The 14,152-nt window shown below is 29.4% G+C and overlaps 2 protein-coding genes across 2 annotated transcripts in view; both read left to right on the top strand.

Moving 5' to 3' along the window:
- Nucleotides 1–131, top strand: part of LOC111626427 — a 1,470-nt gene extending 1,339 nt beyond the window's left edge. The window contains exon 2 of the mRNA XM_023369797.1: nucleotides 72–131. Within this exon, the coding sequence (XP_023225565.1) occupies nucleotides 72–131 (60 nt within the window). The remainder of the gene's footprint in view (nucleotides 1–71) is intronic.
- Nucleotides 132–643: 512 nt separating this feature from the next.
- On the top strand, nucleotides 644–5,602 carry LOC111626426 (NAD(P)H-hydrate epimerase-like). Its single transcript, XM_023369796.1, has 2 exons — nucleotides 644–789; nucleotides 5,299–5,602. The coding sequence occupies exons 1-2, from the start codon at nucleotides 659–661 to the stop codon at nucleotides 5,600–5,602; spliced, it is 435 nt and encodes a 144-aa protein (XP_023225564.1). The 5' UTR covers nucleotides 644–658.
- The last annotated feature ends 8,550 nt before the right edge of the window (nucleotides 5,603–14,152 follow it).

The raw sequence follows: 14,152 nt of genomic DNA, 5'->3' as shown, positions 1-14,152 counted from the left end.
ATTTTAAAGTTTAAATAAAAAAAATATATATATATTATATATATTTTCCATTTGTATGTACTGTAAATAAGGTGAACTTGGTCAATTCTGTGTTTAATGGAACTCCATTTGCTTTGCACCTGTTTCGGTAATCAAACGTTTTAGCACCTTTGGTTGCTAAGCAACGTTCCTCGATCTTCCATTCGGGTTATCAAAGGGCACTTTTCGCTTTAGAAACACTTTTTTTTTTTTCTTCTTCCCTCTCTTCCTTTTTATTTTCCTCCTATCCTCATCCCAGATGGGACCGACGGTTGCTACGTAACAGCATCATTTATACCTGTAAAGACAGGTATCCTTTAATAATTCTATAGAATTCTTCGCTATTTTCGTAACCGTAGGCTCTCGTTCGACTTGTTACGCTTCTTACTTCTATTTTAATATAGCGTAACATAGTTTACTCGAGGTGGAAACGGTAGATAAACGATTTAAATAACAATCGTAAGCCCATCTCTGGTTTCTCGTCCCTTGGCTTTATTAATGGACTGTTCTCCATCGACCCGAACCAACGTCTCCCACATCTCACCTAGCATGTCAGACAACCAGACGAGTCGGCTGGTCGGCTTGTGATGAAGAAATCCTAAATATATATATATATATATATTTATATAGCAGCTAAAAGATGGAGAAGAGTGACAAGAAATCAAGTCGTTTCTCGTTTCGTAGAAGGCCTAAGAGTATAAGTGTCGATCGTGGAAAAACCGATTATTCAGAAACTAATTTAGTTAAAGCTGATAACCTGTTGTATATCAGGTAAGATGCTCGATACAGTTAACAATAGAAAATACCTTTAAATCGGCTTAGAAGTAGGGAAGAACGGGAAATCCGATGCCGTCGCGTATAACCCGCACTTAAGAGAGCGCAACATTAAAAGGAGGAAAAAAAATTTTAAAATACACAAAAACGCAATTTTCTTGTTTGTTTACGTCAATTACTTCGATTTGCATAAATTGGCCATGTTTTATTTTTATGTAATACGATCTGACGTTAATTATTTAAAGCGTAATTCTAATTAAGTTCCTCTTCGTTCCGAAACGAATTACGTGCAATTTTTTTTTCTTTTTGTTTGCTTCTTTTTTAATGACTATTACTGCAAATGGACTTTTGTTGTTAACTACGCACGATCGATGATTTTTACAAACGAATCCCCCTTTTTTTTCTCTGTTATGCTGGGTTATATATCATTCAAAACGTTAAAGACTAGAGTTAGCCAAGCGTGCTTTTAAACTATCTTCCTGTATTTTCAATTATATCTGTGGCTAGTTTATTTTTAGGGATTTCTATACACGCTCCGGGGATGAAGCCATATTTATCGAGCGATGTAGTAATTTAGGGGAAATTCCCCCATCATTTTACACCCCCGAAATCACACCACCACTGTAAAAACCGTATTATTCAACGCGCTGCTAACGACTGACAATGTAAAAAAAAAATAATGATTAAAATTAGTTAATTAGTAAATTAATTTTATCAATATCATTAGTTTGCAATTTAGAGTATTTTAATTAGAAAACCGAGCACCCCCCACAAAATTCATCAAGCGATAATCTCCAGTTTAGTTCAGTAATCTAGGTATATGATATTATTACAACCTGTTATTTATCGACACGACAACAAACAGCAAATTAAATCGATTTGGATTATGTTCGGGAGACACTCCGCAGTCGTTTTACTCAACACAATCGAAATATATACCGTTTAGTCATATTTAACTCGCTAGTTGCCGTTTTAGCGCCACCGTCGCTCCACGGATTCAAATTCTTATAGAAAAATTGATATTTCTAGAACGGAACGCTTATTAGAAGCGATTAAAAGAGAAATTTTGATTGGTTTATGGAAAAATCAAACGATTTTAATCTTTAACTAAGGAATATATGAAAAGTCGTAGGAGAGCGAGTTAGAAATGTCGAGTCCGATTAGAACTGAAAGAAAGTTTTGTACATTTTATTACTAATTTTCTTTCAGTGTGAAAGCTTTAATTATGCTTAAAATATTCGCTTATGGGTTTTGTTGCCATGGCGACTTGCTAAAGGAAATTTTCGTACGTTTGCATTTATCTATACTTTCATTTCTATCATCATCGCCATTTACCTCTGCGGAAATTAACGGACCGTTTCTGTTATAATTAGCAACTGAAATGTTGACTTTTGTGCTTATAAAATTGGTATATATATATCTATTTTTGGGCATGTTCATTATTAAATTTAACTCTTACATCTGCAATTTTTCAGTATCGATTATATGTTAACTGCATCTGTTACTCCCACTACATAAACGCGTGTGAGTAAACATATTTTCTCTACTTTAACTGCCGCGTATTCATATTAATAGACGTTTCTTCAAACTATTTTTGCATAATCATCGCCATTTTTCATTCTTGCTTTTTGTATTTCACTTTCTTCCTTAATTCTAACGCGCACGTAACGTTAAGAAAATCGAGCCTTTCCGTCACGAAATTCCAGAAGAAAACTGCCAAATCCACTCTACGAACTCGGAAGTCGTAGGTAAAATGGCGGAAATTCAAAAAAAGAAATTGGAGCGATTCTATTGGTCTTCCCCCCAGTGAAATCGATGACGAAATGGGTAATGCGAAAATTTGAATTTGGAGTCTTTGTGATTGGTTTGTTTCGAAAATCATTGCACTGTGGGTAATTATAAAAATTCGAAAATTTGTATATAAGCCTTGTGATTGGTTTATTTTGAAATCTATTTCAAAATTAAAAAAAAATTAACTTGAAATAATTGATGACATGAAACAAGTGCTAATTTAAACCGTCCAATCCTTTTCTTTCGCGGATCGCATACCAGAATTTTATAACCTATAGAAATACGTTTTATAACAACACCAGAAAAAAATTTTAAAAAGTCGATAAAAGTTAATTAATCATTTAGCTGGTTGCGTTTATTATTATAATTAGTTTTAAAGTAGATGAGCGCTCTTAATAACCTTTCATCGAATTTTTAATTAGAGAAAAAGAGTGATTTTATGGTCTCCACAAGTTTTATTGATTATATATTAGCATTTTTTCTTGATCAAGAAGGAATTTTTAATTCTTAATATCCGATAAAAATCACTGTTTGGTACTAAAAATTTATCTTTCTGGCTGTTTTTTTAATTAGAAATTTGAAAAATTTACATTTTTCAGTTGAAAACTATGCTTTTTTTAATGTTTTACATGCAAAATAAACATGTTATTGGGCTTTGTCACGGTTTGAGGATCCGAAAAGTACAGTCGACCCCCTATAACACTGTTGATAATTCCGTTTTATATGAATTCCATGTTGTAAGAGTCACTTATATTTTACAAATACATGAACCGTTCATAGCCTGACACACGTATTTGTAAAATCTGAGTGACTCGTACAACATGGAATTCATATAAAACGGAATTATGAACAGTGTTATAGGAGGGGTCGACTTGTATATAACTCTTCCTTCAATAAGAGGAAATACATGTAAGAACTCAAATAGAAATGCGAATAAAGTATATATGCTGTCAGTATCCTGCAAACATTAGAAATATTTTCAATTTTAAAATTCATTTCTGCCTTTGTGGCGATTATTTCATTTTGTGACGAGGCAAATCTCCGAATTTTAATAAAATGGTATTAAATTAATTATTTTGGACTTAATGAATGGAAAAGGCACGGAAACTATGTTCGCTTCCACCTGTGCATTTTATAAATAATTTCTGTTTTAATGTATTTTGTCCCCCCTTTTAACTGAAATTAACTTGTTTAATTTTAGTTGCAAGATAATTTTTGATGGTCTAATTTAATTAAATTGCAGTTAGATGAATTTTTCTGATATTTTTTAAACTTTTATATATACTTTCTCTGCATAAAAATATAGTTTTTATTGCTTTATTTTTATTTTTATAAGGAAAAGTTTAACAGTTGTAGAAATTTGGGAATAAAACAAGAATAGAAACAGACAGAGTGATATATTTTTTATGAATTTAATCAGAGAAGTGGAATTTTCTTACAGCAACAACATACTTATTGATAAATTTCTTGCAAAAATATATGTTGGATTGATAAAATTTGGATTTTTAGTAGAATATTCCTGTATAATTTAATTAAAGAACTTCAGTTATAGGAAGTTACTTTCTAATAATTTAAATGGATTTTTATTAAGTATTTTAATAATTTTAAGAATTAAAATACAGTAAAATGTTAGCTACGTAATAAAAGGCAAACTTATTGTTGACAAGTACTCGTGTTTAAATTCAGTCCATGCCCCTATAATTTTTTGTAGTTTTTATGGATTTGGGCATTGTTTCCTATCCCACATACATGCCAACCTTTTGGATACGATGCCAACCAGCATTTGTAATGGGTGATGTTGTGTATTGGCGTGTAATTCTAAGGTTGTGCTTCTTGTTAACCAATCAATCAATAATTAAAGTATTTGTTTAAATATATAAAATTAATATAAATAAATATAACAGTAAAAACTAATAACTGTTTTAAAATACGTAGGAAAGTAAGCTTCTAGCTTTTAAAACATTGGTTCTTAACCTTTACGAGTTTATACGCCATTCATATACTTTTTATTAAGTGGAACATTAGCATCAATATATTCAAAAATCAATAAGCAATTTCATATTTACTATTCTTATGAAACAATGGAGCATTAATCTAATAAACTTCATTGTATTGAATAAAATAGTAAACATGGAATTGTCTATGAATAAAGTAATATTCTGTAGTACATTGGAATAAATTTGCAATAAAAACTTAAATATTGTGTTTTTATGGAACACTCGGAGTGAGTTAGTGGAGAATGAAGAAGCAGAATGAAAGAATTGGATGTTTTGAAATAATAACTTCAAATTTTTTTAGCCTGTTTCTACGTTCTCCATCATAGTCACAATGAATGATACTTTTGGTCATATTTTGCTTGTAATGCAAAGCAGAAAGATCTTCACATCTATAGGAGATCCTTCAGATGTGAAGGTGAGTTTTCTAGAATAGAATATACATGATGATTTGAGGCTTCTATCTACAGAACAGAGCAAGAAAAACTTGTGATGTGTAGAAAATTAAATGTTTCATCTATAAACAGAAAAAGGTCAAATAATTTAGTAGAACTATTACATCAGCAAACTTTTTAAATTATGTAAATTATCATTCTTGTCATTAATGTTTTTTATTTCATTACATTAATGAAGTGAAATTGCATCAAATGGTAATTTTAAATTGCTTTTCTTAATTTTTGAATAATTAAATTATAATGTTGTTCTCTTTTTTTTTCCTCAGTCAGGAAGAAGCCATTAATATTGATAAAGAACTATTCAATGAATATTGCTACAGCGTCGACCAGTTGATGGAATTGGCGGGATTGAGTGTTGCTACAGCAATTGCAAAAACTTACCCTCGTTCAAACATGGGCAAAGGTGGCACGGTGTTGATATGTTGCGGACCGGGTAATAATGGAGGTGACGGACTCGTCTGTGCCAGACACTTAAAGATGTTTGTAAGTAATATTTTTATGATATTATATAAACTGTTAGAAAATATAGGATTAGAAATGATTCAGTTAAATGTAATGAGAATTATATAATAAAAGAAATATATAATGATTGACTGTTTCATTATAAGAATACTGCTTTACAGCTTTGAAAATGTGTTTTTCTAATATTTTGGTTTGATTTGTATAGTCTTTTATTATAATTGTAAAATGGTTATGGTATGAGAAATTTTTGTACATGGTCTTCCACAATTTTAAATAACTGTAATTATGTTAATTATTATCTAAGAAGTATGTGACAAATACTGATCAATGGAATAATAACTGTTGGAGTTTCATTTCCCATCTGCATTCAAATGTGTTGTTAACTACTTCTAGGAAGCATCGTAAACAAAAATGGCAACTTTGTAACAGAGAAGGTGTTTTATGTTCTGCAGTTTGCAAACTTGGAATCGTTTTGTGATCTCCTGGAACTGTTGTTATCACTAAAGAATGTTTGTCTTATGTGGTGGATCGCTTTGAAATTGTCTGCAAAAGTTATATTGCACAATAATGAATAGCATTCATTTTGGATGACACGGTACTTAAGTGATTCTCAATCTTTTTTTCGTCATGTTTAACTTTTAATAATTTAAAAATTTGGCAGCACACTTGGTTACTTTGGACAACCGGCGACATCATAACAGTGACTTTTAAACACAGTTGGTTATTTTCTCTAGGAAGGTAGAACCGATTAAACTACTAGTCTGACGTCACTTATGTATGGGTATTCGCAGTGGCAACACACTAAAGTGCCACAGCACAGTGGTTGAGAATCATTGCTGTACTTCTTCAAGAAATGTACAGAATGGTCAGAAAATCTGCATGTGTGACATTGTCTTTAGTGTCTCCCAATTATAGAATATATCTGATAGATTCAGTGTAAATCAGCGCAGATATAATATGTAATCTTTTCAAAACCTAAATGTAACAATATGTAGCAGCTTATTTTAGGGCATTATTAAAGAGAAAATTTATCAACTCTGCCTTAAAATTGTCAAAAACTTAAAAACGGTTATTATGATTGCTCTAATAACTTTGCATTATCAATATCAGAACATGGAAGATGTCTAAATGAACCTAAGAAAAAGACTGAAGTTTAAACAGTAAATAGGAGTTACAGATAACTTCTAATTAGAACGAATAGAGTCTTCATAGAAACTGTATATATGAGTGGTCCGAATTCTCATGATTTTTTGTGAATAATTTATGCTGGAGTTTGTTTATCCTCATCATCCATGGCCAACTTCAAATAAAATGACATATAAATAAATGACATTTCTTAAAAGCTTACATTGTTTATATACATACATAAAGTCTGCAGCTAAATAGAATGACAATGAATCTGAATCCTATGAGCAGAGTACCACAAATGTCTATCAATCGTAGCTTTCATACTGAGACTCAACCAATCTTTTATGTTCTTGAACAATTATTTACTGATAAAAAGTTCTTAAATCATAATAGCAAAATAAATTTTGTTATTATGATTTAAGAAAATAAAGAAGAGAAAATTTAATTTTATTCAGAATAAATTAATTAAGATTCTTATCTGAAGTATAGTGACTATCCACTATCAAGTGGAAGGATTAGAAAGAACTATGAATAAAGTCAAAAGTAGCAACTCCAAGAAAGACTAATAACACTGGAGGAGGAGGAGAAAATAATATAGATTATTGTTTTTTATAATTTTTATTTACTTAGAATATGATGTAGACTTAGAAGTTGGCTATATAGAATTTTGGCCGTATGAAGTTTATAGATTATATATGCAGATCAGTTATTTATATATTAATATTTGTGATGTATGTGTAATAAATATTTGGGTGTGATTATATTTAACACTTATCACAAGTTAAATTTGATGATCAAATGCTGTTATAAGATCTCATAAGGCCTGATAAATGTGGTATTGGAAATGATGCAAAACTATTGTTTTATTTATAATAGATTATGATTCTATTAATGTTGTTTAAAATATCATAGTTAATTTGGATATTATTAGTATAAAATTGAGAAAATTGTCCTATAATCCTCACAATTTTTTAAATTGAGAGTAATTTATTTCTTAATACTAATATTAAATTTTTATTGAGAAGAATTATATAAAATTTTAAAAACAAAGTATTGTTTTGTTTGTTTTAAAGATTGTTAACTTAAATTGGCAAATTTATTTTGGAGTTTTTACAATTGATTTGCATTTTTTGTAGCTTTGCAAAGTTATATTTACATCTCCTTCTCATTTTTCCAGCATTATTAATCACACTTTGTGTGTTTACTAATTTTCTTCCTAAAAATTGCTCTCTCTTTTGCTAATCCTCCCTAATCTGGGCTTGGGACTAGCCCGATTCATCAAGCTTTGGTTGGATTCAGATAACGGCACTTGACAACGTTATTATTTCTAAGTGGAATACTATCTGGGTCCTTCACTACACAACTTCAGTGATCTGTAAACTGCTGTTTTCAATACCTGCAAAGTTATATTTATATAAATAAAAGTGTAATAAATGAGCAGATTTAAGTAAAATTTCAATCCAAGTATTCTACTGCTGAAATGGTCTTTGCTCAGATCTTTAAACCTAAAAATTATAAGCAAAATTCATCCGTAAATTCCAACTTTACAGTATTAAATAATAAGAAAATTGATTAAAAGTTTGAGAGTTTTGTTGCTTTGGGTCTTTTCTTTTCATTTGTAAATTCCACTTTGCAGTATCATAGGAAAATACACGATGCTGAGCTACAAAATCGATCTGAAGCTGCGAGAAATTTCAAAAATTTATATTTTCTGATGTAGTTCTTTAATGGTAGTTACTCAAATTTTTAAATTATCAAGGAGTCGGGAAGATATGATTCTATAAAAAAAATTAAAAATTTAAATAAAAGTATTTTTATGTTTCATTTTTGAATTCTAATGCAAAATATAGTTTAAAAAGTGAACTTTAAATAGTGTTTTAAAATATTTTGTTATTAAAATGTGAGTATTGAATTTTATTCATCAATTTTGAGTCTTTAGAAGAAGGGTTTTTTTAAGTGTATTCTGTGAATTCTGTATGCCATCACTCAAAAGTTATCAATAGAAACCACTTCAAAATATGGCTGCTGCTTATCTTGTTAGTAATATATTTATTAATTTTGACAAGAAGAGTGAAAACATTTGTATTAATTATAAATTCTATATTACATAAAACAGAAGGAAAAACAGTTTTATTCATCATCTAATGCATTTGGTTTTGTATTTTTGAATTTTTATAACCTGTTACATCAAAATAAAATATTCATTTATAATTAAAACAAAATAATTTTTATTCTATACAATTAAAAATTTATTTTTATACTTTTAAATCTAGTTTAAAATAACAACGTTATAAATATTATTTGTTTACTTTTTATATCAGATAAAATATATGATAGCTGCTACTAAAATAACAAACGTATAACTGCAGAAATTTATAATTTTCGACAAATAACTGTCCTTAAAGAGTAAAGTACAGTTGATGTTTAAAGTACAATATTTAAAATATTAACAATTTTAGAGCAGTGTTTCTTAACCAGGACTGCGGAGTCGGAGTCGTGGAGTTTTGATGTTTTAGCCGGAGTCGGATGGTAAGGAAAAGTCGGAGTTGGAGTCAGTAGATTTTTACGTGACTTCCACAGCCCTGGCAGGGCTGTTGAGTCAGAGCCGGAGTCGTGGAGTTTTGGTGTTTTAGCCGGAGTCGGATGATAAGGAAAAGTCGGAGTTGGAGTCGGTAGATTTTTACGCGACTCCACAGCCCTGTTCTTAACCTAGCTTAGTCAGTAGTTTGTGTTTGGTGCACTCAAAGATTATAATTTGTATCTCCACAGTTTGAATGCAATGACTGTTAAATGATTAAAGTTTACTGGTTTGGATAGTATAAATTGTTATGTACTTTAAGATTTGTAATATAAAAGTGTGCGCCAATCATTAGATTGCAATCCACTTGTTGGCAAATTGTCTTATAGATTGTTTATATAAAAACTAATATAATTAGTAAGTGTTTAATTATATACACACTGATACTGCTATAGATACATTACTTGAAAGTAACATGTTAAGTGAGAATGCATTAAGCAAAGTTTCTATACAGCACCTGTTAACGACTTTTCCAAAATTGGATTATACAAAAAGAGTGATGCGTAATATAAAAATTTCAGCAGCAAGTTACTAGATTTTTTTAAAATTTGAGATGGCATTTTGGAAAAATTTTATAAGATACAAGCAATTATTTATTGTGACATTGTCACAATGCCAAGTTGCAATTTTTAATCATATTTTTTAAAATTTATTTAATTTAAACTGTATGCTCTCCACCTCAAATTAGTAGCGTCTTGCTCCTGTACATCATACTTTTCCTGTTAGCAACACAGTCGTGTTGGTCATCTAACTAACCTCTTTCAGGTGAAAATTTTTGAATTGAAATAACATGACTTCTGGTTTGCATCGGAAGTTTGTATATAGTTAATTGGAGCTTCTTGCTCCTAATCTTTCCATATCTGGTCTCGGCTTTCATATATCTAACTCCATTCTCGAAATTAAGGGTGAACGGATGATAATAGGAATTTATTGGTCTACAATTTTTTCAAATTGCAGTCCAAAAATCTTTATTTTAAAAGAACTTAAACCCCATATGAGAAACATTTTCATTAAGTTTTACCCCAATCAATATATGATCTGTAACCCTGCTCTATCGCCCCTCCCCCTTTAATAATGTACTTCAAAATTTAATTGTATTAATGCCCCTTATATACAAGTTACTATGACAAATTTTGTTTTTTTAATCTTTTCTCAATCCTAAGATATTAAACAAAATGGACAACAACACACGTATGCATATTCTAGGAATTATTTTCCTTTTTTTTCCACTTGTTTTGAGTTTGGAGGTCTCGAAACATCAAGATTTGCAATACTTTCCCATGTTATATACACATTATAACAGCCAGGTAAAATTGCCAATAATTAATAAACCATGTTAAAATGTGTAAACACGTTAAATAACCTGTATATTTTAAATTAAGTTTTAATTAAAGAAATCTTTCTTTAATTAACATTTTTGAGTTTATGAACTTACAATATGTTGTGTATGGTTTAAAGTGTGTCGTTGTGGAAACATTTTATTTAAAAGCACAATATTTCATTAATTTGAAGATTGTTTGCAAGAAAAATGTTTATGAAATTAATAATAAAATATTTCAATAAAAAATATAATTTCATTATTTTATCTTCAGAAAAAAATTGTTATTTTATATTTATTCATTTAAGTGTTATTCATCTACTTATTTATATACTTTTAATGTTTTTCTTTCCTTACTTAAATATTTTGACTGCAGTGTTTACATAGTCAAACTTCCTTCTGTTAATTTATATGTTTTTTTTTATTGAAATTTTTATTTTATTTAAATTATATTTATCTTGTATGATCATCGTCATAATACCGTTCGATTATTAGCTTAACTCATCGGCGACTCCGTTACGCCATCAAAATTCTACGAATGTTTGACCTGTCGTCGCAACGGCGAGCCTTTCTTACCGAATCTTCTTGGTTTGTCAACCGTAAAATACACTTAATAGCTTAGGTAAACTCGATACTGGAAAATGGAAATCGAATGTAGTAATTTAGTATGTGTTTGAGTTGGGATTTGTGAACTTTGGCATACTTTCCTGTGAATAGAAATTGGTTTTATAGATCACATTTACATTTCAGATTTTTCACTGGCGAGTTAAAGCAAACATGCAAGGAAATAATGAACTAAAAATTAATTTTTTATATTTATACAACTTCTATCTTTTCAAGATTTCAGCAACGGTAATAAGTTTTTTTTCTTTTTTAAATAAATAAATTGAAAACTGAAGTGAATGCTTTTATGTCATGCAACTATTTAAGTAGAAAATAATTTAAAGATTTGGCTTAATATTATCTATATTAAAGTGTTTCAAATTGAATTTTATTGCAACAATTATAGCATTGGTCTATTTTGATGGTGTTTCAGCCAAATCTTACGGTACAGTTTTTTATGATGTTAAAATGTGAATGTAGAGACTTGTAAATCTTGTGGATTTTTATTTCTTATGCGGCACTTTACAAATTGGATTGGTGTAATGTCGCTAATCCAAACCATTTTTGTTTACTTTTTCATTAAATATTTCAGCAAAAACATGTTTTCAATTGAAAGTTTACTACTGTTCATGTATGATTTATAAAATCAACATGTATTAAACATTTTAACATAAATTCTATATTGAATATACTGTAAAAAATTTTTAAGCATATACAGGAATACCTTGCCTTACGTCGGTAATTGGTTCCAGGAGAACGACTTAAGTCGAAAAACGACGTAAGTTGAATTTACTTGTCTCCGAATCTACTTGCCACTAGGCTAAACCATAAATTACCAATTCCCGTTCTGTATTTTATTTATTAATGCATTTTTAATAATATATGGTTAATAAGGATCTATTTTAAGCTTATAAACAAATAAATTTTAGTTTTTAATATAGTACAGAAAAAAGTAATTTAAATTTACGAATGCATGTACTGTAAATACAGTATATACTTGTAAATGTATATATTATAATATGATTTTATGTGCTTTAAACATTTTTCTAGTGANCAAAATTTCTGGAAAAAAAGCTTAATTTTCCTTCCAATAAAACTGAAAACTGACACTTAGTTCTTATTTTTTACTTTATTTAAATTCTTTTTTGAACATATCATAGTTCCTAAACTGTCCGATAGAGGGAGACACCATCAGAGTAAGTTGGAACGTGCCCAGTCACTAGATGCTTGTCAAGTATTTCAAGAGAATAATAATTTTTCACTTTTTATTTATGATAAAAACTTTGCAGAAACCAAACAATTTATTTTATGCAAAGAAAATGACATGGAAGTAAAAGAGTTTTTTGTTTTCTAAGTCAGGTTCCCTGCTGATTCTTTCAAAATACACATAAATACAATTAAAGCAACTTCAATATAAAAATGAATTACTCATCAACACAAGTAAAGTTGAATTTTTCTAATGACTTGAAGGGCCAAGGATATATTTTGAAATAACAACTTACATACAGTAGGATAGCACTGGCCTTGTAATCTCATATAAATATTTGCAAAATTTAAACTTTATTCTGAAAAGAACTAACTTTTTTATCACATATGTGAAACATTCTCTATACATGTTAAAAGCTGATTAAGATGCAATATCTAAAAGTATTTATAGCAAAGGTGGTCAAACCTTGATACGATAGGAACCATAAATCACCTATCGGAAATTTTAACTGGCGAGGTAAACATTTGTTTATCTTCTTTACAAATGCAGCTTCCTTAGCTTTCAGTTCACTGTTTGAGGTTAAGTTGCAATTTATGCTTACAATCTGTATATATATAAATATTAGACTTCATAATAGAAAACTTACAAAAATATTACATATGTGAAAATAGTATGTACCAAATTTAAAAAAATTAATTGTATACATATATGGAGGTTTCAGTAAGGGTCTATAAGAGCTACAGTTAGTGCACTGTGGACTTAGAGGTTGGTGTAAGCTTAACAAATTGATATAAAAATAATTTTTATATCATCTGTTTAATTATTAAAATTATAACTATGAAGATGACTGTTGAAGAGTTGTTGATATATTATCCATCATATTGCTATCAAATTGTTTTTTGTATATAAATGAAGTCACTGAATATAATGGCCACTTTGGTAAGATGTGAATCTTTATTTTTTGAGAATCTGGCTTTTAATCCAATCTATACCTCCATAATGTATGGAAAATGGATATTAAAGTTATTCAATTGTAATATCTCATGTTTTTATTTTTGGTTAAGAATGACAATGGTGATTTTTTTCATTTTTTATAATAATTAATATTTTTGTTAGCTATATTATCATGGATAGTGAGAGCCAAGGCCTCATATTGCCTAAGATGTCCAATCTTACTGGTTCATCATGGTTCAGATCTATTTTTAAGCTAGGTTCACACTGTTATAGGAACAAATGAAACAAATAATCATCAAAGTAAAATGTTGTTTGATTTTTAACTACATGACACAGCCTGAGTTTGAACATGATTGTCTGAAAAGACTTTAAACACTAGTTGTGAAAAGCAGTGGCATGCTGTCCAGGGAAGCTGTGGAAGTGCTGCTTCCCTTGTATTTTCTAAAATAAATACATGTTCGATTATTTTCATATTTTAATGTACTCTGAATTAATTTAAATTAATATTTTATTATAACCGCATTATGTATCTTATTACAAATTTCTATATTACATGTGAAAAAAATAAGATTGCTATTGTATATTTGAATATAAATTCATATATGCATATTCCCAATAGAAGTGCTGTATTTGTGCATGTGCTTTACAGAGCACCAACCTCATGCAATTTAGTTTGTGGATTCTATACACCAAAATATCGTATAACGCTTCCAATGATTCTATCCAGGGCCGTGCTGGCTCTGGATAGAATCATTGCAAAGCTTCCTTATCATCAAATGTCACCACATACCACTGGTAAAAAATCATTTAGTCAAATGAATAGAAGTTTGGCAAAAGTTGAGATGTTTTCAACTCTTATCAAACTGGTTA

This window comes from Centruroides sculpturatus, unplaced genomic scaffold (genome assembly GCF_000671375.1).
Source record: "Centruroides sculpturatus isolate CEXI.00-Female unplaced genomic scaffold, Cexi_2.0 scaffold111, whole genome shotgun sequence".
Taxonomy (NCBI): Eukaryota; Metazoa; Arthropoda; class Arachnida; order Scorpiones; family Buthidae; genus Centruroides; species Centruroides sculpturatus.
Note: the sequence above shows the minus strand (reverse complement) of the source record. Positions and strands in the feature narration are given on the sequence as shown.